Here is a 24569-nt window from a genome sequence, read left to right as displayed (position 1 = left end):
TTATTCGTTTCTCGTCACTCACTCAGTCACATCCACCGATCACAGAAGAATTGTCTCTTACTTAGGCCCTTTAGCGTCTCAATTCTCGTTTCTTATTTGCCTCTTCCATACCCACATTCACCTTCTCGTCGCTCTCTTGGACTTCGCCCGTCCCACCGAATAAGCCACAACAAGTCAACGACACCAAAACACACGAAACAACTTTCAACGAATCCGAGATCCAGGTTGACATTGTAGCCATGCTTGTGAGTGCAATTTTTCTTATTCGGTCTCGTCCGTTTGCTTTTGGTTGGCCCAGCCAACCGGTTCAACGGCCGCTGTAATCAATTCATCGCGGCGATGATCATGGCGCGCGAGACACGCCAAATTTCTGATGTGTCATGTGGGAGAGCCAATCCCGTCGCTGGAATCCTGCGAGCTGGGAACGCCTCGTTTTGTCGATCCCCCCTCCCACCATCGTCTCTCTCCACCTTTACGTCGAATTGTAGACGGTCTAACATCCCCTCTAGGTCCAATCTGCTCTCATCGCACTCAGTGCGACCCTGGCCGCGGCTGTCAAGCCTCTCACTGTCCAGGGCAACTCCTTCGTCAACGACGCCGGCGAGAAGCTCCAGATCGTCGGTGTCGACTACCAGATCGGCGGAAGTGCTGGTTACGACCCTGCCCACGGTCGCGACCCTCTTAGCGATGGCGATGTTTGCATGCGCGATGCCGCCCTGCTTCAGCGCCTTGGCGCCAACGCCATCCGTGTTTACAACCTTGACCCCAACTTGAACCACGATGCCTGCGCCTCTATCTTCAACGCCGCTGGCATGTACATGATCCTCGACGTCAACTCCCCGCTCGTCGGCGAGAGTCTCACCAGCTTCGAGCCCTGGACCAGCTACTATGCTGCCTACCTGAACCGCACCTTTGCTATTGTCGAGGCTTTCAAGGGCTACCCCAACACTCTGGCCTTCTTCTCCGGCAACGAGGTCATGAACAACGTCGAGACGGCCAAGGAAGTCCCTAGGTACCTGCGCGCCATTACCCGTGACTTGAAGAACTATGTTTCCAAGCATGCCGACCGCGCCATTCCCGTTGGCTACTCTGCCGCCGATGTCCGCGAGATCCTCGTTGACTCGTGGAACTACCTGCAGTGTGCCGAGAACGGTGATGCCAAGGACCCCAGCCGCATCGACCTCTTCGGTCTCAACTCTTACTCGTGGTGCGGCGACTCCAACTTCGAGAAGTCCACCTTTGACGAGCTTGTCTCGAGCCTGAAGGACAGCTCCGTTCCCATCTTCTTCTCCGAGTTCGGCTGCAACGAGGTCACCCCTCGTATCTTTACCGAAGTTGGTACCATTTACGGTCCCCAGATGAACAAGGTCTTCTCGGGCGGGCTTGTCTACGAGTACAGCCAGGAGGCGAACAACTTTGGCATCGTCAAGGTCAACGACGACAAGTCTGTCAAGCTACTGATTGACTACCACAACCTGTACGACCAGTACAACAAGGTCGACTTCAAGACTCTCCAGGCCACCAAGGCGCCCGCCAACTCCCCCAAAGCTCCCAAGTGCGATCCGTCACTCATCAAGGAGAAGGGCTTCAACAACAACTTCACCCTGCCCGATGTTCCCCCTGGAGGCCAGGAGCTGATCGACAACGGTATCAAGAACAAGCCTTCCGGCAAGATCATTAGCATTTCCGACTGGGCCGTCAAGTACAAGGTCTATGACACGGACGGCAAGACGGAGATCACCGGCCTCGCCGTCTCGCCCCTTGCTGACTCGGACACCAACACCCCCGGTACCAACACCGGCGGCACGACTGTTCCGGCCGCCAGTGCCACCTCTACCCCTACCGGCACCTCCAGCTCCACTCCTTCGTCGAGCAGCAGTCCCAACTCGGGCGTTTCGTTGCGCCCCGAGGTCGTCGCCATGGCCGCGCCTCTGCTCGCGCTCCTCTTCTTGTAAAGCTATGCGCCCGTACGCTGGACGTTGTATATGGCTCCATAGTGTATTTTGGAGGTAATGACTTGGTTTCTTTCTGGTATCATAGATTCCCCGTGGTTTTGTCTAAAAACCTAATTGATTTTGATTAAAACAGCTTTCTCTCTCTTTGCGTTAAACGCAGTCCTGAATAGCTACGACTAGTAAAGTTGTCGAGTCCATATATAACTTGTATCCATAAAGCGCTTGGCGCTCGCGTGGTTGTAGTCGCCTTGACATAGGGCATTCGATGCCACCTCACTATGCGGCTATTGTGCCTGTGATTCCTCGGGTCAACGGGGGTTCACTGTGTATCCCCAAACCGTCTAGAGGCCGTCATTATCGCGTAGTCTCCCGCATGAGATCTTCAACCACCCCTTCAGAGGAGGCGTTGCTTCATCCAACATCCCAGCCGACGAAACGATACATCCAATATTGAGACCCGTGCGAAGAAATGGTTCTGGTTGATGTGGTGAGTCCTACAAGTCTGGTGGGCGAGACAGAAAATCCTATTTTCACGAGGTGATGTTTGGCGAGACGACCCATGCTGCAAGAAACAATGAGGAGGAGAAGGGGGGGGGGGGGGGGGGGGGGGGCTAGACGGACTGGAGAAGGGATATAATGAAAGAGAAAATTGTCGATGATGAGGTAACATAGTATCATATCAGGCTCCCTCCCTGACATCCCTCAACCATGCAACCCTTCGAGTCCACAGGTCTGTCGGAGTTCCAGGCAACACCTGAGAATGCTGTTGTGGATTTAAAGGGGTTACTCAACAGGCAGTCACACATAGTCTACATACGTATGGAAACCAAATATGATATGATCAAAAGCCAACAGGTTACCATCTTCATGGGTAACCTGATAATGGTGTTGAGGATTCGAGGGTCGTCGGCTGACTGAACAATGCCACAGGGCATAGTAAACCCTTCTGCTTTCACAAAATAGCCCTTTGTCATTCATTGCCGCCGCGAAGGCCAGTCTTTTTCTCTTTCTCCTGAGACAGTTGGCCATGTACCAAAAATCGGACCGAACTGTTTCTTCGCGTTCATCTTTTACGTACTCGTCAATGAGCCTCCCTTATTGCGCTGAGTGTCGACTATTAACATCTCCAAAGGCTACTATCCTAAACACACCTGGGAACTCTATAATGTCTCCGGCCCTCAACTTCTCATTTGTTGATTGATTCCAGTGATGCCGAGAATATTTAAGAAATAAACCTAGAGAATCCTCCAGAAAACACCTGGTTCTGTTAAATGCGCCCGATAATCCAAGTCCCCGTGGTCTGTGAATCTCAAAGGAACCAAGCCTTGGCTATACTGGGCTTTATGCCTCTATTATGAATAAGTTTTACTGGCAATTATTCAACCCATTTTAAATGTCTTCCTACATAGCCACGGCTGATCACTCCTGGTACCCCGAAGACAACCTCCAATGTTCATTGTGTTCCGCCACATCAACCATCAAAATGCCGGGTTCTGTTTTGCTGTGCGCTGTACATCGAAGGCTGCATGCAGTTTATTGTATAAATTTGAGATTGATATGCTACGAATGAGATTATGGTCAACTTTGTATGCCCGGAGTCAAATCGGGATAGGAAAAGGACTCTCTCTCAGAGGCTATACTACCTATGTAACCTCACCGCCCCGCTGACTTAACACAGCGTTGACTCTTCAGCGGCACATCAGTTCTGCCGGCATTTAGCAGCTCGGGCCGGGCTTAGCACGGTGCCTCGAGCAGCCCACCCCACCATACCTTACCCTGAGGTACCTCACCTTACCCCCTGGGCCGCAGAGGGACCTGGGAACGTGTCACCGCGTCCCCGTCCCTCCACCCTCCCGACCCTGTGCCTGACCGATGTGTGCGTGTGTGACTGTCAGACTTGACCGCCAACCCACCCGCTCTGCTGCCCCTCCAAACCCGACTCCGACCGACCGCCGCACTCTACGCCCGCCTGCTTCTTTTCCCATCTCCCGTTCCCTATGCTGCCCCGCCTCCGACCCCTCGCCCACGCCTTCCCACGACAGCATTCTGTGATCAGCTCCCTCTGTAAAAGTCAACCGTACCGGTTTGCGCACACAATGGCTCCAGGTAAGCCCAGTACGCACTGCAAATTCCCTTCGTTCTCGGAAACCCACACCGCGAACGGCCTCTTCAGACATGCTCCTCCTCCTCCTCCCCTACCCTAGGCAAACACCAACAAAAGAAACCACCCATATTTTTTCTTCCAAAAAAAGAAGAAGGAGTGGACGAAGAAGAAAAATGCCATCATCAGACCAAAGAAGCTAATCACCCACGTCCCCGCGCCACAGTTCCCCCCTCCGACGGCCGTCCCATCGTCATCTCCGGCCCCTCTGGCGTGGGCAAGGGAACTCTCTACAAGCTCCTCTTCGACCGCCACCCGGACACCTTCGCGCTCTCCGTCTCCCACACGACGCGCGGCCCCCGCCCCGGCGAGAGCGATGGCGTCGACTACCACTTCGTGACCCGTGAGGCCTTCGACGACCTCGTCTCCAAGGACGGCTTCGTCGAGCACGCAGTCTTCGGCAGCAACGCCTACGGCACCTCCAAGGCCACCATTGAGGAGCAGTCCGCCAAGGGCAAGGTTGTGGTTCTCGACATTGAGATGGAGGTATGTAAACCTTTTCCCAGGAGACCCCCTCCCCTATGGGGATATCCCCCATACCCAAACGCGCTTCCTCCTCCTCGACTGACACTTTATAAACAGGGCGTCAAGCAGATCAAGAACTCCTCCATCTCCGCCCGCTACGTCTTCGTGGCCCCGCCCTCCGAGGCTGAGCTCGAGAAGCGCCTCCGCGGCCGCGGCACCGAGAAGGAGGAGAGCATCCAGAAGCGTCTCGCCCAGGCGAAGCTCGAGCTGGAGTACGCAAAGACCCCCGGCGTCCATGACATCACCATTGTCAACGACGACCTCGAGAAGGCGTACAAGACCCTCGAGGACTTTGTCTTCAAGCCCTCTTCTTAACGAGTCCGGATGGGAGGAAATGGGATGGGCGCGAGATAGAAGACGGGGTTGAAAGGAAGACGGGGCGTTGGGAACTGAATACTCATTAGAAAACAAGAACTTCGCGGGTTCCTGCGACATAGCGCGGCGGTCATTGTGCATGCATATCATAGACATATAAGGGCAATTTATAGAGCGAATTTGAGCAGAATCCCTGGCCAAATTTCGGTCTAGGGAATACACATCCCTCATGCCACTGCACGCATACAAGAGCCCAATATCATAAGCCATGTCGGTTGTATTCCACGAGGTATCGAAACGAACTCTCTATTAGAGTACGATTGGATTAAAGCGTAAGAAGAAATATTGGGGAACAAGTGAAGCCGAGCTCGAAATGCTGTTTGAAAAGCGAAATAAAGAAAACAGTAGAAGTGCGTCCCAGCTATGAGACTGTAAGGGGGGGGAATAATGGACTAATTCGCCAGCACAAGTACTTAAACAACGACCATAAGGCCAGAGGGGGTATGACCTAAATCCGTGCGCCACGCCAGCATCTTCAATCCTCCCATGCGAACTTCTCCCAAGTCTTCTCATGGAGATGGCAGATGCTTCCTCCCTCCAAATTATCGGTCGATGCAGCCTCCGCTTAGTGTCGAGGCCGTGCCGTGCCTTTTTTGATCTGCGCATAACACCATGAGATTAAAAGTCATCAGAAACCCGGCTGCCCAAGGATATCATTGCCATCTGGCTCCTCGGAGTGCGTGGGGTGGGAATATCCGTCAACTAGTATCCGTTCATGGTCATTCGTTGCGAGCTCCGGCTGATCTCGCGGTCAGCAGCAGGGCTGATGGGCCTGCTGCCACCACCGTGTGCGCTGTTCTCCTTGAGGGCCAAGAGCTGCTTGGCACGGAAAGTCTCATAGTGGATCTGAGATGTGGTCTCGATGAGATCCTGAAGATGGGTGCGGAGCAGGAAGTTTCTCAGGTAGACAAATTCGCAGTGGTTCTCGTCCTCAACGTTGATGACGCCCCACCGGTTCTGGCGGCCACGGACCTGCTTGCCGTTGACGATGATGGACTTCTCAGAGCCAACCACGGCGAAGGGGATCAGATCCTGCAAACACGTTAGTAACTGAAGTACGCATGATATTCGGAGAAATGCCCACCTTGATCTGGGTGTTCAAGCTGCGCTCCTCGTCATCAAACTCCTCGTTATCGTACGGGTACATCTTGAGGTTGTGGAAGGCGAACTCTTCCTTGATACGCTCCTTGAATTCCTGGCGCTCCTCGAGGGTCAAAGTGTCCGACTTGGCAATAACGGGGACGACGTTGACCACGTCGGACAGCTTCTTCAGGACGACAATGTCGATGGGCTTCAGGGAGTGGCCTGAGGGCTGGATGAAGAAGAGGCAGCAGTGGATGCGGGTGTCTTGGATGTAGCGCTCTCGCTGTGCGGTGAGCTCCTTTCGCAAGTAAGCGGAGTGTTGGTCCTTGATGTACTTGACGATGGGATCCCAGCAGCGGTCGTTGTTGACCAGGTCGCCGTAACCGGGGGTGTCGACAATGTTGAGGCGGAGACGGACGCCATTCTCCTCGATGAGGTGGGAGACGGCCTGGATCTCGGTGGTCGAACGGACGGGCTCGTCAGGGAGCAGACGGCCCTTGGAGTCGATAAGGTGGGAGGCGAAGATGGTGTTGATCAGGGTAGACTTGCCCAAGCCAGTCTGGCCTAATTGTGGGAACACGAGACTCCATCAGTCGACTGCCGACGCGACATCGCAAACAAGCCAGCTTGCTGGGCTAGCGACTGCAATTGCGGGGGGAGACTCACCAACACAGATGACATTGAACTGGAAGCCTCTCTTCAGGAGCTTCTTCTCAATCTGGGACGTGATGCTGTCGAAACCGACATGGGTCTGGGGGAAGATGGTGGAAGCCTGCGCCATGGTGACAGCTTTTCCGCAAGGGAGCGAGAGTGGTGTGCTTGTTAAGGAGTGAATCTGAGATACGTTTCTGTATTCCAAGAAAGGTACTTGGTCTCGATTGGGGCCGAGTCGAGGGTCGGGGAAGCGATGGTCAGGGAGGAAAAGAGGATCACGAGGTTGGAGGATGTTTCGAAGGACAGAGACCGGTCAAGTGAAGGGTAATTTCTCTGCTGGCACTTGCTGCTGCCCGTCCCCCCGTGTCTTGTCAGTCTGTCAGGCACTGGCCGTTGGCTGCTGCAGCTAATAGGTTGTTCCTTCCACTCCAGCAAACAATAATTTCCCTGCAGGGAGGAGTTGCAGGGGGGGGAGGGAAAGGGGAAAAGGGGTCCCCATCGCCTTGATTGGCTGGAATGGGTCTGTGCGCTGAGCGAGCCGTGATTGGCTAGCAGATCTCAATTGACAGCTCCCCGGTCGCAAGTCTTTTTTTTTTCGGTTCGGAATGGAAGAAGCTTGAGCCTCGTTACTGTAAGGTGAACGACAACTGGTGCGCCTGCCTCAACACACGACACATCGCGACCGAGCACCGACTGATACCCGGCAGCAATCACCCTCGCTCCAACCCGAAGCCACCAGCTTACACGTCCGGCCCAGTCACCCTCTGACGGCGATAGTCAGCTCCCGAATACCTCTTCCCTTCCGCCCGAGTTCGAGTCGATCCATCGAAATGGCCGCCATCGCCATGGGCGCGCAGCCTTTGCGCATGGGCTCCCTCCTTCCCCGAATCTCCTCGCCATTCCTTACCCAGTCTTCAAGGATATTCTCCCTCTACACGCGCCAAGTCACCCACTCTTTCCTCCCCGCGCTCTCTTTCGCTCTTCCCGCAGTCCAACTCAACATCCCCGCCTGGCTCGGCGGTATCTGGGAGTCCATCCTGCGGGCTGTGCCTAAGAAGAAGACCTCACACTCAAAGAAGAGACACAGGCAGATGGCGGGCAAGGCGCTGAAGGACATCAAGTCATTGTGCAAGTGCCCGGGCTGCGGTCAGACGAAGAGACAGCACATAGTGTGCCCACACTGCTTGAGCAGTAAGTGTTCCTGTTCGATCTCATCACTAAATCCTCTCGCTCACAAGTACTGCACAGAGATCAAGGATTTGTGGCGGGACGAGAACCCCTCAGGAAAGTTTGTTTAGATCGCCCAAAGGCCGTGTAACATCTCGATACGTGTATATTCAAGTGTACAACTGGTTAGCATATTGCGGCGTTAGGGACAATCCATCACATCTTCGGACGTGCTTCTTTTCATCACTCTGTGGAGCGAGCTCGGCCCAGCCCCCCTTTGGCTGCGGAACATGACGGTATGCCCTGGCGCTACGCTTGTCTTCAAGCTCACTTGCAGCCGTATCGTGAATCGCCTTGGTGAGCTTTGAAGATTTCCCCGTCTCACCTGGGGGACTCTGTACAGCCTGGACCGACTAGCGAGGCGGCTAGACTACATTGGCCGCTTATTGAATGTTCGGATGGGCTCGACTTCACCGTGCGAGTGTTGGAACAAGCAACGCTCTTTCTGACCTGGCAGAGGATGCAGCTGTGAATCATCTGAGCCCAGTCACAAATACCTGTGATATCTTACAGGGATGCTTGCTAGCATGTCTTTTGAAATCAGTGTATATCTTATGATTATATCACTGGCATGTTGCATTGTACGTCGATCACCAAATTCATACAGCATCAGCTTGATGGCTTGCCTAAACTCGCCAGCAGCAAATACATTAGCACTGGTTGATAGGGAAAGGCTCCATCAACACAATCACAACATGGTTGAGGGCCTTGGTACGGTTTAAATGTTAGACGTGCTTTCAACTTGCTACCAAGACATTGCGCCAGCAGGCATGTAGCGAAGTCCCGACCGCTGGTCGAGTAACATAACGGCGATGGAAAGGAGGTGCACCTGCTTTACAATGGTTCCATACTCACATAGGCTTTAGGGTTGTGGGCTGAAGTTGCTGTTGTGGAGTTTTTGAGCTCTGGTTTGTTTCTTGTTTGAGGAAGCTAAAAGCATTCTGTTCCGCAATGTTTCTGCCTTTTCCATCACATTAGGTCTCCTCTCGCAGCACACCGTTAGTCTTTTCACGCTCTTGCTGAATGTTTCTCTTTCCGGAAACCCGCGGGTCTCTTGGTCATGGCAAGGCTATTATAACACGAGTCTACAGGACAGCCCTTGCCATTGTCACAACAGGTATTTGGAGAGGCTGAAGAGTGTATGAATAAAAGAAAAAGAAGAGAAGGGGGGGGGGGGGGGGTGTGGTCACCTGTTCTTCTCGGAAACAATCTTCCTACCATAGTCGAGGATGACTATTGCAATGATTCAAGTATAGTAACCCCCACTCTCAGAGTGATCTTCGACGGCAGGTCAAAGCCGTAGAGCACCTCCTGCTCCACAAATACGAGTCGAAATTCACGAAGCTTGCAACTGCTGCGTCGGAGAACTGAGATGAATAGAGGGCAGAGCATTTGCACTGGATATTGCGGTAGCATCCGTTGCAGGGTATGTTTGAACACCGCCCGCGCTGGCTTCTGTTTCTCTAAAATCCGAACTAAAGAAGGTTACGAAGAATCTCCAGAGTCTCACCGATAAGGGAACGGGGCATAAGCCAGAGTGGGGGTTCAACATATATATGTCTGAATTAGGCCAACATCCTATGTATCTTCCTTTATTAAATCAGCTCTCCCTCGTTCTTGACTTCCAGATTGTTTGTACAGACGGTATTGTACAGACGGTAGACCCTCCAATTGGCCAATTTCTACTTGGAAACACCTCCTGCTGAGATGGTAAAAAGATCTCTGCTTCTGTCTGTCCTGGAACATGTGTCGCATAACTTACACATTTCTGGAGATAATTATATCATCTTCATACGACCGACCGGAAGTGTAATTCTTAGATTATGTTGCAATAGTACAAACCCCGTAAAATATGATTCTATACACCGAGTTAGAGTAAACTGAGATTGGTCTACCAAGCGCATCCACTTTGTCAACAATTGTACGACAGATTTGAGCTACATATGTTGAATCCAGATATCGATTGCGACGTGACTAGACAAAACTCCATGCTGGTATAGGCTGCCACGAGAAAAAATGGAAGAAGAGAACCTGTTTCTCGAAGCTCGGGCGGACACCAAGCAATAAAACTCGCTGGATCGCGTTTTGGGCAAAGAGGATGGATGGCAAGGGACTTTCACCAACTGGGTCAACAGGCATATAGTACATGCGTGGAAATCCCCAAAGCACGTCAGGCTACGTATTAACAAACATTCCGGAAACCCTTGAAGTCCAGCATAGATCCAAGCTCAGCAATTTTTCTCGGCGTAGCTCCATTGCATATTGTGTCGACATATTCCTGAAGAGGTAATCATCATGGGCCCGAATCCCTCCTCGAGCACACAGCGCAGATGCCTATGCTCGAAATCACCGACGATGAATAATGCTACACCTACTTTTCTGGCCCCTGGGACAACGTCGGCTAAGGCTACGACAACGGAGTGGACCAAGAACCTAGTCCTTTGCTAGGGGTATGACAGCCATGAGAGATGTTGCTACAATTTTGATGAGGAGGTGAAGTAAAGACCTGGGGTCTCGGTGTCAAACGGAACTCCCTGGTGCTAGCTGTTTGATATTAATCATTAACCAAACGGGAATACAAGTGTTAAGATGACGGTTCTTTGAACAATGAAGAACCCAGTTGTGCAGAGGGCACACGTGAATTTTGGGAGAGAAAAAGTAGCCGATCGGAGTCGCTGAATTCGTGATTGACTTCCGTATAACATGTACTCCTTTGAACAAACAAAACGAAGATGAAGTTAAGCTCGTTGTGACAGGGTGCTTGCCGATACAGGCAAGGGTGTTGGTTCGCCCCTCAATTGCCCCTCCTCTCCAGCTGCTCTTTGCAGGGGTCTTTCCTCACAAATGTGTGATGTCAGCCCCCACCTTCCCGTTCACATCGCGTTCCCAACTTTCCCAGCAACCGCGCATCATCATCCACAGCGGCGCAAGCTTCACATGGACTGGCAACCATGGTAAGGACGTCAATAATTCTTCTGAAAGTACCCAAGACTGATTCTGGCAGTCGAAACAATATCTGACCACACATACTGTGGACAATGGTAAGCTGTCCTGCCTATTGGAGCTTGAGAAACTAGAGCCATCCTCCTGAAAGCTTCGTCTGCTAATACTAGGCCAGCGCACATAACCGACATCTTCGGACTTGCCACCACGCAGAGAGCCATTCTCTCCGCGAGCGGCTCGTCAACAATTCATGTCCACAACACCGCCGACCCCACGATCCCCATCACCCAGTCCATCAGCGGCGCCCACAAACTCGGCTGCCACCATATTTGCACCTCGCGCAATGGTCTTGTTGCTGCCAGCGCGGGCTTCGCCGGTGAGGTAAAGATTTGGGTAATCGACAAGGACACGAGCGAGTGGAAGCTGCATTCCGAGATCACCAACCAGGCAGCCAAGGCTGGCGAGGTTTGGGCCATTGCGCTCAGCGAGGATGGAAAGTTTCTCGCGGGCACCACCTACGACGGCCGGGTAAACGTTTGGGACGCCGGTGAAGAGGGGACGCCCAAGATACGAGAGTACGAGACGGGTAGCCCGGGCTCAGGAAGCTTTGGCATGTCGGTCGATTTGAGCCGCGACGGACGATACACTGCCAGTGGACACCAGAACGGTGCCGTCTATGTCTTCAACAACGACACCGGAAGACTGCTATTCTCGCTACCAGGTAATGATTCCCGAGAACCTTCCGAGATAATTGTCTAACCTTGTCTACAGGACTGGCAAAGTCTGTTCGCGCTGTGGCGTTCTCTCCAGGAAACACCAGACTGGCCGCCGCCGGCGACTCGTCCATCATTGCACTCTACGACATCAAGAACGGTGAGCAGGTTGGGAACATGACAGGCCACTCCTCTTGGATCACCTCCATCGACTGGAACGACTCAGGCGAGTACCTGCTCAGCGGAGCGATGGATGGTAAGGTCAAGGTCTGGTCTATAGACCGCAGCGCATGTGTTGCAACGCACAGCGAGACGGACAAGGCACTATGGGCAGTTAAATGGCTCCCCAAAACCGGGAAAAACGAGTCTTTCTGTACAGCAGGCGCCAACAGAAGCATCTCGTTTTATAGAGAAGCTACTGGAGCATAGATGGTGGTTTAAGGGCTAGAGAAAGGCTTTTATGCATCTATAATACCCCGAAAAGATGTGCACTATCTGCAACAATCCCAAGGACAAATGACAGGGAACACTCTGTGACCAACGGTGAGATGATGAGGGCAGTGCAAAAACAGTGTGTAACTCCAAATATACACTGTATCAAGGCACGTGCTTTCGTACCAGTCTCGTGTTGCCCCGCCAAATTTAGGCCCCTGCCACCTTTCTCATTCCGTCATCCACTACACATCGACCTGTATCAAGACCTGCCTGCATTGCGACGGCATCAATAGATTGCATTACTTGAGGTGCTTCGATCCGGATTGCATATAGCGTTTACAACATCAACTCGTTTGCATAATTCTCACTGCCGATTAATTCAATCAGCCTTCACATCTCAAACCTCACTCACCACCCCGGCTACTGGAGCCATCCACACAATGCCCACAACCCGGAGATCAACTGGAGGAGCCCGAGCCAGACCTGGCCCGGCCCGGGGCCAGTCAACCATCAGCTTCTCTCACAGGGTCTCAAAGCCTGTACCCAAGGATCTGAAGAAAGCCGTTCTCACCTCCGCGGCCGAGAGAGCTGATCTTGCTAAGCCGACCAAGAAGGAGGAAGAGATTGACGAGATCCTGACTGATGAACCTGCGACTCCTGAGATCGAGGAAACTGAGGTCAAGGAAGAAGTTCCTGAGAAGTCAGAAGCTATTATCAGGGCCGAGAAGACCAGCGATGCCCAAATCAATAAGTACTGGAAGTCGATCGAGGCTCAGCGCCTTGCGGCCAGGGTCCATCAGCAGGATATGACTTTGGCGGAGAAGGTGCTGCGGTACTTCGATGTCAGCTCGCAGTATGGTGTAAGTGAATACTGTTGCGTATATCATTCCTTTGAAGCTGACACTCTATCTAGCCGTGTATTGGGATGCAGCGCGTGAAGCGCTGGCAGCGGGCCGACAAACTAGGCCTCAACCCGCCTATTGAGGTTCTTGCAGTGCTGCTCAAGGAGGAGAAGAAGGGCATGGCTAACATCGAACGAGCTCACATGGATGAGCTGATGAACTCAACAGCTGTTGGATCTGCTTAAGCAGCTTCTGGGGCTACTGCTACTACGTTGGTGGCCTTGTATGCGGACTCAAATGGATTCCACTTTGTAGGTAAATGTGCGATACGACTAAGCTTGTGGAGTTTGGGGTTTATAACGGTTGCTTCATGACTCGGTTTCTTTGAGCGAACGTGCTGCAGTACGAATATATGAGGCACTCGAAACGAGTGATTACTGTAAATAGTCACGAAATTTGACATGCTGGATTCTTTTCATCCAGTATTATACCCTTTATTAAGGGTCCTCCTATGGTGTCTAGTCCTTCACGAAAACTCGAGCTACATTAATACCAAATGCTCCTGGTCCTGTGATGCATCACCGTCTCGGTGCCCGCAGCCTCCAACTCCTTCATGGTATCATACAAAAAGAAATCAATCAAAATGGCATTGACGCTCGTCCCCGGGTGCGCCTTTTGAATTTCCCGCTTGATGAGCTCGACACACCAAATGCTGCATGCTGTATAGTTGTCAGCGGTTCAGTCAATGCAAAAGAATCTTGGTCATGCGTGCGCGGACTTACCTCTCATTTGTAACTCCCACCTTGATCCACTCTCAAGAACCCGCTTGTCAGTGATAGCCGTCGCCAGCGAGGGGCTGTAATACAGGCAGCCCATGGTGTTGAGAATCTGGGGAACGCGGTAGTCGGCGAACATTGTAATCTTGTCAACATCATTGAAGGCACCAAGGCCCTCGCCGCCGAAGCATGCCCAGATGTCCGCCACAAGGATCTGTGCTCTCTTGAGGATCCGCACCGGCTTGCGGCGGCCCTCGAAGATGTGCTCATCACGGAAGCAGTCGAAATCCCGAGCGAGGAGGTTGACGAGTCTGGCAGCAGAACCATTGGCGGCCTCGATGAGCTTCGTGATGCTGCAGTTGTACCTTTCATACAGAACGGTACCGGCTTCACGCAAGCAGGCGAGACGCTCTTCGAGTAAGGGCATCTCCTCGTCTGTCTTGGACCGGAAGACGTGCCTCATAAGCTCCATGTTGCACTCGTCCTCGCTTTGCCAAAAATCAGAGCTGGTGATGGGGATGTCCTCATCGAGTGCGCGCTGCAGCGAGGCGACCATGCTCCAGTAACCCGTCCAGGTCTTACCGCGGTACTCAACGGCGAAGCGCTCGTCCTCGGGCTTCTCGGACCAGAAACAGAAGTTGAGCAAGTCCATGGTGAAGATGAAGGCGGCGGTGCCCTCATCCTTGGTCTTGGGGTGCAGCTCGTGCTCAGCCCAGGTCGAGGTCGAATACTGCTTCTGCTCCATCTGGGCGTAGATGGTGGCCGCGGCCCGCTTGGTGGCCCTCATATCGATGGCGACGTCAATGGAGTTGTCGTAGACGAACTCAGCGCCGTCGAGGACACCCGTCTCCGGCTCATCGCTGATGTTGAGTTTGCCCTGCAGGTGTTGGCGGAGGAAGGCCAGGAGTTCTGGGTCGGCCTCGTCGTCGGACATGATCGGCGTGCCGGTGCGGGTGCCTCTTCCTGATTTGGATGTAACCTGCGTTTTCTTTTCTTGGACGTGTACGGATACCAACAAGGCCTTGGACGACGCTGCACCTGATTGCTTCTGGCCGGCTGTGCAATGCTTTCACTGAGGGGACGACGCAGGTTTGAACTTCGGACTAGGGGGCAAAGAGCCCCATATTGCACTGACCCGTTTGTTTTTTTGTTGGATCACCGCTCAATTGCAGGCCGAGAGCATCCCAGAAATGCTTTGCTTGCATGGGCATTCTACAGCCTGTCACCCATCCGCTTTCATCCCCATGTTTCAACATCCAACCAGCAGATTCCAGGGCAACGCGGAAGGGGTAAAATGCGCTCTACACTACAGCAGAACTGCCAGGAACCGGTGGATGCCCAACGAACCTTCGGTGGTGGGTAAGCAGGGTGCTGTGCAAGGCAAACAGCATGCACCCAGCGTTTCATAGTGACTGGAGGAAACGCTAAGCCGCTGAGGTTACAGCGGCCCTTCAGCGACCTTCCGGTGCAAGCGAGAGAGCCCCATCCATTATGGCCAATCAGGACTCGAGCGCGGCAATCCCCCAGAAACTAAGAGCTCCAATCCATGCTCGATCTCGTCACCGGCTGCCGGTATTGGCTGGAACCTTGTCCAGGGCGATCATTCCTTCCGCTCACCTCAAGGAAAACCTCAGCTCGACCTTCCACTTCGCAGCCTCGTTCCCGTGCTGAAACCGTCCTCTTCACATTCCACCTGGCGCGGCTTATTTCCTCCTCCTCCACCTCGCGACAGCTGCCACTACCTCAACCCAGCTCTGTCGCCATCCATTGACCCTCGCAGACGCACAAGACAAACTCTTCAACACTGTCGAACCGATGGATTCCAGTGCAGAAGCAGGAGCCGCAGCTGCAGCAACCGCGGCACCAGAGGCGACTGCGCCCGCCGCAACGGTGACTGCACCAGCGCCAGCACCAGCACCAGCACCGCCAACATCACAACAGCCAGCACAACAGCAACCTGTCGCCGCTCCCGCTGCGCAGCCGCCCGCGCAAACGCCCCAGCAGCAGCGACCTCCTGCTGTCCAGCCGCGTGATCGATTCTACCAGCAGTCGCTCGGCGGCTCGTTGAACGCCAATGTCAAGAAGGTACGTCGCAAACTAGTCGAGCCCGGCGCATCAGACCACGCGACCTACCTTCCATCGCACCTGCCCCCCTCAACGGCAACCCCTACTTATCCAACACATAATCGATTGATGCGACAATGCCTTCGTGTTCATTTGAAGAGTCAATGGAGCTAACTACAGCCACACAGGCGCGCGTTCTGATGGTTGGAGCTGGCGGCATCGGATGCGAACTACTCAAAAACCTCGTGCTTACCGGTTTTGGCGAAATCCACGTCGTCGATCTTGACACTATCGATCTGAGCAACCTCAACCGACAATTCCTCTTCCGACACGAGCACATCAAGAAGTCCAAGGCTTTGGTATGGTCCCCGGCACAGCGGTGAGCGGTTGGTGGAACTGGAGTACTGACTTGTCAAAGGTGGCCAAGGATGCAGCACAGCCCTTCAACCCAAAGGTCAAAATCGTCGCCCATCATGCGAACATCAAGGATTCTCAGTTCAATGTGAAGTGGTTCCGGGGCTTCAATATCGTCTTTAATGCGCTGGACAACCTCGAAGCCAGACGGCACGTAAACAGAATGTGCTTGGCTGCCGACGTTCCTTTGATCGAGAGTGGCACGACGGGATTCAACGGCAATGTCCAGGTCATCAAGAAAGGAGTTACGGCATGCTACGATTGCACCCCGAAGGAGACGCCAAAGTCTTTCCCTGTCTGCACCATCAGAAGCACGCCAAGCCAACCCATCCACTGCATTGTTTGGGGCAAGAGTTACCTTCTCAACGAGATATTTGGCACGAGCGAGGACGAGTCGGCCTTTGACAACTCGGCCGACGCCGAAAACGCCCAGGAGATTGAGGAGTTGAAGAAGGAGGCGGCAGCCCTCCGAACGATTCGCGAATCTTTGGGTACCGAAGCCTTCCCACAACTTCTCTTTGATAAGGTCTTCAACACCGACATCGTGCGATTGGCGTCTATGGAGGATATGTGGAAGTCCAGACGGAAGCCGGAGCACCTCGACTATAAGACTCTATCGGAACAATCAACCGAAGCCCTCGCCTCGATGGAGACTATTCTGCAAGCTGGTCAGAAAGTATGGTCTCTAGAAGAGAACTTTGCTGTGTTCGTCGACAGCCTGGATCGGCTTAGCAAGCGCATGCAAGAATTGAAGAAGGCGCACCAAGATGCATCTGGCCCCGAGCCTCTGATCACTTTCGACAAGGATGATGAGGACACTCTGGACTTCGTTACTGCAAGCGCAAACATTCGCTCTTCCATTTTTGGCATCGAGCGGAAATCTCGATTCGATACGAAGCAGATGGCTGGTAATATTATCCCTGCCATTGCGACAACCAATGCGATTGTTGCAGGCCTATGTGTTCTTCAGTCATTCAAAGTGCTTAGGGGCGATTTCACTCAGACTAAGGAGGTAATGTCAAAACTCTGTCCCTGTTTGCCAGGTTTGCGGACTAATGTTTTTGCCCAGGTGTTCATCTCCCCTCACAACCCTGCTCGTTTGCTCAACTCGAGCAAGTACCGGTCTCCGAACCCAGATTGTCCCGTCTGCAGCGTATATCAGACGAGCGTGTCTGTAGACATGTCCAGAGCTACGCTTAAGGATCTTGTCGAAGATTTTGTGCGACTTGAGCTCGGTTACGGCGACAAAGAATTCGCCGTGAACAATGACGCTGGCCCACTCTACGACCCAGACGAGACAGAGAATCTATCCAAGAAACTTAGTGATCTTGGGATCAAGGAAGACTCCTTCCTCACGATCATCGACGAAGACGACGAAGAGCCCTTCGTCAATGTCGTCATCAGTATCCAGGAATCGTAAGACTACCTCACCAGCCCATCCCCAGCCACCCTTTGCCCACCGGCTAACACCCACATAGCAAGGAGCCCCTTGAAGATAAGCCCATCAAGGGTTTGATTGCGGACCAGAAGCCTGAGATCCCTCGGAAGCCCAAGAAGGAGCCAACCGCGGAGCCGAACGGCACAAGCCAGCCGAACGGAAAGCACTCGCTTGATATCAAAGAGGAGTCGACAAACCTCAAGCGGCCTCGGTCCGACGATGGAGACGAGGTTATCGAGGCGAAGAAAGCCAAGGTCGCAACGACGAGCAATGATGACGTGGTCATTGTAGACGATTCTACTGGTGGGGCCATCATCATCGACGACGACTGATGCTGCGGGGGTCCATTTACGTGAAGCCAGGGGGTTCCTTTCAACTACATTAGGGAGCGTTGCACTAGCTCATACAGCACTCAGCCCACCATCCAGATTAAGGATGCAGTTGTTGGCATAAGTGTTTTGGGCAAGAAAAGCGGCAGCATCGGCCACCTCTTCGGGCCGGCCCAGGCGTCCCAGTGGAATTCGCTTTTCGAGGGGTTCCCTCGACATTGCTGTGACAATTTGTATATTAGCTTTGTTCTGATCAAGGACATTGGCCTACGGAATCCCCGGAAGCCGTGCTTGCAGTCAGGGCCGGAGAGCCAGATATGGGTCTCTTACAGGCAAGCATGTTGGTTTCTATGTAGCCGGGGACGATAGCGTTAGTCCTGATGCGCAGTGGCCCTAGCTCGACAGACAGGGCATGAGTGAAGCCTTGATCAGGGTGTCGCGCAGATGTTAGCCTTTTTAACCCGACTGGGGAGATGGGTGGAAGGAGGGTATAGCAATGCAGAGTGCGCGCCATATATGAGGAATGAACCAAATGAAATAACATACCAATGATACCGGCCTTTGACGCGGCATAGACGCTGGTGCCAGGACTGCCTTTTTCAGCCAACAGGCTCGCAACGTTGATAATGCAAGCTTTGGAGAAACAAGGTCAGCACGGCTGTGACGGCGGCGCCGCCCATCTGTGCGTCGTGATCGGATCGATCGTGTGGCAAAGTATGCCATGACTTACCATCCCTGTCTGCGCGTCTGCGCTTCATGCGTTGAGCCATGTACCTCGACATGAAGATTGTGCCCAGGAGATTTGTGTCAATGAGCTCCCTTGCAGCTTGCGGGGAGGTGTTCTGCAACAGCTGGAATTGCGCAACACCGGCAGCGTTGACAAGGACATCTATCTGGCCCGTACGTTTCTGTGCAGGACGGGCATGTCCCTGTTAGTCTATTTTCCCTTTCTGTATCGAGTAGTCACGCAGCCAGTCTCAACATTGTTAGGGGTGAGTAGCCAGCTACTCATAGAAGAAGGTAGGGAAGGGGGGATATCAAACCCAAATGTCATCCAAGACGGCCTCGTCACGGCCGTCAGCAGAAACGTCCATGACGGCGTAAGAATGGACGGGTTTCTCTGACGGCGAAGTGGTTTTGGCAGCGGCGGCGGTGGCGGAGGCGGTAAGAGGGGCGAGGCGGGAGTCGCAGAAGGGTGGAAGCTGGGCGCAGAGGTCGCGCAGCTTGTCTTCCTTGCGGCCGAGGAGGGTGACCAGGGCGCCCTCGGCAGCGAAGCGGGCGGCGATGGCGGCGCCGATGCCGCCGTATGCGCCGGTGATGAGGCAGTGACGGGCGCGGAGGGGGAGGAGAGGGCCGGACATGATTGAGCGGTCTTGCGTTACCCTTGTCGTGCTTTGTCGGCTGCGATGACTTGGCGTTGGCAATGGTATGGTATTCGTTATACCTATTAGCGTGCTTGGAGATGGAAGGTGAGCTCTGGACTTGTGATCTAGCTGGGAGGGATGGCGCCCGAGTCTAACGTTGGGCAATGCACTGGTGGGTTTGCGGTACACTTGGTGGGAAGTTTTCGAGCTAGGGTTCGGGAAGAGGAAGATGAAGGTTGTGAGGTCAGAGTGTCGTGTTCTCTCTCCAAAGGTTGATGGTGAGGGTGACGGAGACAAGGGTGTGCGAAGCTCTCGGAGGGCCGAAGCTCGTTCAATGCAAAATGAGGAATGCAACTCACGTCTGAAAGTCCATTGCGGGGACTCTCAGAGACAAGACGAGACGAGGCAAGACAAGAGCGAGAGACTGGAGACTGGGGGACGGGGGAGGCTTGTCTGGAAAGGCGCTCTCTGCTTAGTGCGACCGTTTTGTACAGTGTATGTGCGCACAATGTGTGACTGGGAGGGGATGATAATGGCATTATTCGTGTGGTCTTGGTACATGGGAGCATGGACATTACTGGAGAAGGAATCTGATTCCGAGGCCTCTCTTGCTCCGTGCCATTCATTTGATCTCATGTTCAGGCTCATCATAAATGGTGAGACAGGCGTCCGACCGTCCATTGAGGAAAGCCGTCATCGTTCCCCACCTCTTCTAGTGCATTGAAAGAATAACCACTCCCAAGACAGCCGCTCTCGTGGTACCTTACAACCTCTCCATTAGCTGCATTCTGGGCCTTGGCCTTTCCATGTCGTGAAGCCCGTCCAGCTGCGCTCGGTGTACCTGTTTGATGAGTACAGAGGAACCCCTCGACATGAAATAGGTAGTGAAGAGAAGGAACCCCTGCGCTGCCCCAATACCTATCCCAGCAGCTCGGTTAAGTACGGATACTTGGGCCAAAGTACCATGGGCTGCGAAAAGGTTATTGGTGATGGCGAGCTAAAGACGCGCCCCCGCCGTTGTCGATTCCAGGGGGCACCGGATTGGTCTCTCAGCGAATGGCTCCTTTCATCCACGCCTGCAGCACCGCTGTGTCGTTGCCTGTCAGTCACCGCTCTGTCAGGTACCGATCAACCTAAGATGCTTCGTGCTGCCTGACACCAACGCTAGTGCGAGACCCTTCCGTCCCAGCTTTTTTGTCTTTGTCAAGTTCCATTCCACCCCTCGACCGATTCTCTCCCACTCGGCTGCCGCCGTCACAGGCACTCGGCGTGCCCAGCCTCTGCGACCCCCCTCCCCCCGGCTGCTCTCTCCTCCATAGTGTAGGTACTTTTACCCAAAGTACCTGCCTCCCACACACGTACACCACGCACCACGCCAGTGGTTCCAGTTCGAGTTCCAGTTACAGTTTCTACGCCCGTTGTGGTACGAAGGCAACATCACAATCCCACCTCCCGCTGCAGCTGCAAATTTCCCGCGCCTCTTCCTCTCCTTCACCCTCGACTAAACACCGCCTCTACGACTGTCGTGCTGCTGGTGATCTCTACCACGCAAACGCCCGCTTCAGCACCAAACGAAGTCGTCATCCGCTGGCAAATGCGCAGCCTTCCGCTGAGGTGTCGTGCAATTGCATCCGCATCTGCATCCCCTCCACCCTAAACGCTTACACTCTATCGGCCGACCCTGACCCCGACTACATACGATCCACACCCACAACCACAAACCAACCGATCGAACTCCCCCACGAAAGACGCATGGCCGTATGCCTTGCGATCGCGACCTCAGACAACGCCTGATGGATAACCACGCCAATGGCGCCGCACCGGCGCCAAAGTCCGAGTCGGAGCGCCGTGATGCTACAGTTACGAACCCTCAAGTTGCAGACCCAGCTGCTGCCCCGCCCATCATCACAGTCAAGGGCCCCAGCGACGCGCCCGACGCAGGGCTGAGGAGCCTCGATCATTGTACGCTCCCATATACCCAAACAACGTCTTGATAAAGCCAAGTTTTTGTGACCTCGAGTCTCGCGCATCACTGGGCGGCTCTGACAACTCCAAGGCACTCCGTAACGGCCTGAGCTGACTCTGCCAATCAATAGATAAGAGAGCGCTGCCAGCATGGCGCTACCGACTGCGCCAGTGGATGCTGCCACTGATCCGATGGGAGACTCCTTACCTGGCTTACCTCCAGGAGGCAATGCGTACCCCGTGGCTGGATAGCTACTTCGCCATCACGGCGAACCTCGGCACCCATACTTTCTTCATGATCGGCCTGCCCATGCTCTTCTGGTTCGGCTACGCCTCCTTTGGCAAAGGGTAAGCACAAGTCGCCCTGCAAACCACTCATGTAGACCGCGAACCTAACTAGCTGCGACCTCTCAGTGTCATTCACATCCTTGCCGAGGGTGTCTTCTTCACTGGCTTCATCAAGGATTTCTTTTCTCTCCCGCGACCCTTGTCTCCGCCGCTACAACGAATTACCATGTCTGGCTCCGCTGCGTTGGAGTATGGCTTTCCTTCCACACACAGCGCCAATGCCGTGTCCGTGGCCGTGTACGGCATATTGGTCTTGCGCAGCCCCGAGAATACCCTATCGGAATCAACAAAGACCCTCCTCGAAGGCCTGTCCTATTTCTACGCCATCTCCATTGTCTTCGGCCGCCTCTATTGCGGCATGCACGGGTTTACCGACGTTGTCGTGGGCTCAGTTCTGGGCGCCGTGATCTCGCTCGTCGAGTTCAATTATGGCCCGCCTCTGGATGCGTACATGCACAGCAGCTCATGGTGGGCGCCGGCTATTGCTGCCCTTGTGGTAATCGTCCTTGTGCGCATACACCCTGAGCCTGCAGATGATTGCCCTTGCTTCGATGACAGTGTAGCTTTTGCTGGGGTGGTGATTGGCCTCGAGATTGGAACTTGGATGTACGGACGAACCCCAATCGACGCATTCGGAGGATCTGCTCACAGCGTGGAGTCCATTGACCTCAGCGCTCTGGGATGGCACATAGTACTCGCCCGAGTCTTCTTTGGCGTCTTTGTCATTTTCGTGTGGCGAGAAGTCATGAAACCGACGATGCTCAAGGTTTTGCCGCATTTGTTCCGTATGCTCGAAAAGGTCCAATGGAACCTTCCTCGACGTTTCTTCACCCCGGCGTCCATGTACAAGGTTATTGATACAGGCTCGAGGATGGACACGCTCATTCCCTCCGTTAAGGACTTTCCCCGCGTGGTCCAGTCCATCCGCCACCCGACGACGCGCGGCCGTTCAGTATCGATCGGGCCTCAAAGTGCCGCTGACGCCTACGAGACGCTCGCCTACCGCGAGCGCCGGCGGCGGGAGAGTATCGGCAGCAACGGCAGCGTGAAGAGCAAGGGTAGCATGTATGAGTTGCGGGACAAGAACGGCGATTGGGAGGCGAAGGGGACGGCCTCCGGTGTACAGGGCCATCATGGCAACTCGCTGAACGACTTTGAGCGCATGATGGGCACGGGAAGCGTGTTGGCGAGCCCAAGTGAAGAGAAGGGCGAGTTCGACCTGACTGTCGGCCAACGAGATGAGATCAGCGAGAAGGAGATGTTCCTGCGACTGATTCGACCTCGGGTACGTTACGACGTCGAGGTAGTTACAAAGCTGGTTGTTTACACAGGTAAGTGCTGCAGCCCTCCTTCCGTAGTATCCGGTACCCCCCGGCTTGGTTTGCTTCGCAGGCGCTGACAGCTGGTGACAGGCATTGCTTGGCTGGGCGTCGATCTGATCCCCATTATGTTTGAGTTTGTCGGCCTGGGATCGAACCACCTCCGCACCGCGTAATCAAGTCTTCTGTTCTGAACAGGGTCATTCTGAATATATTCTAGAGACGCCCCATTTTCTTCCTTCTTTTGCTTCTCTTTGCATGATGCATTGGCCCAATTTTGCCAGAAACTCTTAGGTGGGGAAAGGGAGGGCGGTGCGAGGAGAGTGACGTACAGGATTTTGAACGAACGAAGGCACGACATATTACATACTCTCTAGCGCTTGCATCTACGAAGGGCAGGTTTCGACATTTTGACAGTTCTTTTAGATGCCCGCCGTTATGATTTGGGCCATGGGTTTCTCGGCGTTCAGGGAGAAGAAAGCTGCTGGATCAGGGGGGCAATGTCGTGTTTTTGGTAGAGATATCAGAGCTCCTGAATAGGCAGCCTTGTTCCAAAATGTTACATCAGCCATCCGTCCTGAGGATTTGCCCCGCGAGACGTGCACGTTGCAAGGCTCTCGGCCTGCCTTACCGCCATAAGGTATAGAGAGTGAGACCCACGACAGCCACGTTGACCTGTCACTCCTAGCGCATGCTTCTTGCATATCCCCTCACTTTTACCAATTCCACAATCTAAGCCAGCGACACCATCCTTTGGTGCTGTCACGAGGCATAGTTATGACCCACAGCAAACTTGGCCCATTACCGGCAAATAGCGCATCACCTTTGCTCAGGCTTGCTTCATCGGGAAACCCGGATGGCTCGTGATAGACCAGGTCAACGTCATGGCATGTCGCAATCCGACCTCGACCTAGGTGAGATGAGTATCTGTTCAACTTGATGATGACGCCAGCAGGCATCTGGAGTGCACCGGTAGAATCTTCCAAACCTGCCGAAGACACAGCAATTTCAACCTACGCGTGCTTGCTGGAAGAAACCCCTCCAGATTCAGGGGGGAAACGGCAGTTCCAGCAGAGGTTGCTTGGATATTCAGGTCAGACGCCATATTTTCAGACCATCGCACAGAAGTATGGGAGCTGACACGCATCTCAGATGTACACTACGACGAGCAATTTCATCGCCTCAAGCAGGTGCCAGCTATTGTGCTGAACTGTGCTTTAGAGGACAGGCCCTGCCTGCGTGGAGCTCGAGATCCACGTCCAGAGTTGATGCTGAACTCCATGGTCAGGGGCGGGCAGGTGTGGGTTCGCAGCCCAGAACCTCCACGTCTTCGTTCCCATTCCCCCTCACCTGCCGCTGAGTGCGGAGATGGTAGTGGGCGCAACCCCGATAACGGGAGGGGGGTTTGGCGATCATGGCCAGTCGAACACGCACAACACATCCTCCCTTTCAGCTTTCCGGGTAAGAATGGTGGCGAGCCACGCCGGCAGTTCCAATTATCAATGGTATACCCAGTTGTCTTGAGCGCTAGAGGGCAACCGGGTTATCGTCGGCCATGTGGACGCCGAGTACTCAAGCAGACAACCCCCCGCCGGCCAGGGGGATGGGTGTACCATCGGACGATCCGCCGCCGCCGTTG

The 24569-nt window shown here is 53.9% G+C and overlaps 10 protein-coding genes across 10 annotated transcripts; 7 read left to right on the top strand and 3 right to left on the bottom strand.

The window, feature by feature from the left end:
• Positions 1-239: 239 nt before the first annotated feature.
• On the top strand, positions 240-1955 carry EsH8_II_000661 (Glucanosyltransferase-domain-containing protein; the record flags this gene model as incomplete). The annotated part of the gene is made up of 2 exons (XM_083263959.1): positions 240-245; positions 510-1955. The coding sequence occupies 2 exons, from the start codon at positions 240-242 to the stop codon at positions 1953-1955; spliced, it is 1452 nt and encodes a 483-aa protein (XP_083121281.1).
• Positions 1956-4051: 2096 nt separating this feature from the next.
• EsH8_II_000660 (guanylate kinase) lies at positions 4052-4956 on the top strand (the record flags this gene model as incomplete). Its single annotated transcript, XM_083263958.1, has 3 exons — positions 4052-4061; positions 4283-4602; positions 4699-4956. 3 exons carry the CDS (start codon positions 4052-4054, stop codon positions 4954-4956), a joined length of 588 nt encoding a protein of 195 aa, XP_083121280.1.
• Positions 4957-5718: 762 nt separating this feature from the next.
• On the bottom strand, positions 5719-6880 carry EsH8_II_000659 (septin CDC10; the record flags this gene model as incomplete). The annotated part of the gene is made up of 3 exons (XM_083263957.1): positions 5719-6048; positions 6101-6663; positions 6766-6880. 3 exons carry the CDS (start codon positions 6878-6880, stop codon positions 5719-5721), a joined length of 1008 nt encoding a protein of 335 aa, XP_083121279.1.
• A 703-nt stretch (positions 6881-7583) lies between these two features.
• Positions 7584-8051, top strand: EsH8_II_000658 (mitochondrial 54S ribosomal protein bL32m; the record flags this gene model as incomplete). Its single annotated transcript, XM_083263956.1, has 2 exons — positions 7584-7944; positions 8002-8051. 2 exons carry the CDS (start codon positions 7584-7586, stop codon positions 8049-8051), a joined length of 411 nt encoding a protein of 136 aa, XP_083121278.1.
• Positions 8052-10931: 2880 nt separating this feature from the next.
• EsH8_II_000657 (WD40-repeat-containing domain protein) lies at positions 10932-12065 on the top strand (the record flags this gene model as incomplete). Its single annotated transcript, XM_083263955.1, has 4 exons — positions 10932-10934; positions 10985-11021; positions 11099-11644; positions 11695-12065. The coding sequence occupies 4 exons, from the start codon at positions 10932-10934 to the stop codon at positions 12063-12065; spliced, it is 957 nt and encodes a 318-aa protein (XP_083121277.1).
• A 446-nt stretch (positions 12066-12511) lies between these two features.
• Positions 12512-13158, top strand: EsH8_II_000656 (DNA polymerase delta, subunit 4-domain-containing protein; the record flags this gene model as incomplete). Its single annotated transcript, XM_083263954.1, has 2 exons — positions 12512-12931; positions 12985-13158. 2 exons carry the CDS (start codon positions 12512-12514, stop codon positions 13156-13158), a joined length of 594 nt encoding a protein of 197 aa, XP_083121276.1.
• Positions 13159-13459: 301 nt separating this feature from the next.
• On the bottom strand, positions 13460-14623 carry EsH8_II_000655 (queuosine 5'-phosphate N-glycosylase/hydrolase; the record flags this gene model as incomplete). The annotated part of the gene is made up of 2 exons (XM_083263953.1): positions 13460-13632; positions 13696-14623. 2 exons carry the CDS (start codon positions 14621-14623, stop codon positions 13460-13462), a joined length of 1101 nt encoding a protein of 366 aa, XP_083121275.1.
• An 881-nt stretch (positions 14624-15504) lies between these two features.
• Positions 15505-17937, top strand: EsH8_II_000654 (E1 ubiquitin-activating protein UBA2; the record flags this gene model as incomplete). Its single annotated transcript, XM_083263952.1, has 5 exons — positions 15505-15774; positions 15942-16112; positions 16172-17179; positions 17237-17583; positions 17646-17937. The coding sequence occupies 5 exons, from the start codon at positions 15505-15507 to the stop codon at positions 17935-17937; spliced, it is 2088 nt and encodes a 695-aa protein (XP_083121274.1).
• Positions 17938-18006: 69 nt separating this feature from the next.
• Positions 18007-19295, bottom strand: EsH8_II_000653 (SDR family NAD(P)-dependent oxidoreductase; the record flags this gene model as incomplete). Its single annotated transcript, XM_083263951.1, has 5 exons — positions 18007-18155; positions 18265-18357; positions 18481-18567; positions 18665-18842; positions 18978-19295. 5 exons carry the CDS (start codon positions 19293-19295, stop codon positions 18007-18009), a joined length of 825 nt encoding a protein of 274 aa, XP_083121273.1.
• A 1763-nt stretch (positions 19296-21058) lies between these two features.
• On the top strand, positions 21059-23106 carry EsH8_II_000652 (phosphatidic acid phosphatase type 2/haloperoxidase; the record flags this gene model as incomplete). The annotated part of the gene is made up of 4 exons (XM_083263950.1): positions 21059-21260; positions 21395-21611; positions 21678-22942; positions 23024-23106. 4 exons carry the CDS (start codon positions 21059-21061, stop codon positions 23104-23106), a joined length of 1767 nt encoding a protein of 588 aa, XP_083121272.1.
• Between the last annotated feature and the right edge of the window lie 1463 nt (positions 23107-24569).

This window comes from Colletotrichum jinshuiense, chromosome 2 (genome assembly GCF_051148585.1).
Source record: "Colletotrichum jinshuiense chromosome 2, complete sequence".
In the NCBI taxonomy this organism is placed as follows: Eukaryota; Fungi; Ascomycota; class Sordariomycetes; order Glomerellales; family Glomerellaceae; genus Colletotrichum; species Colletotrichum jinshuiense.
Note: the sequence above shows the minus strand (reverse complement) of the source record. Positions and strands in the feature narration are given on the sequence as shown.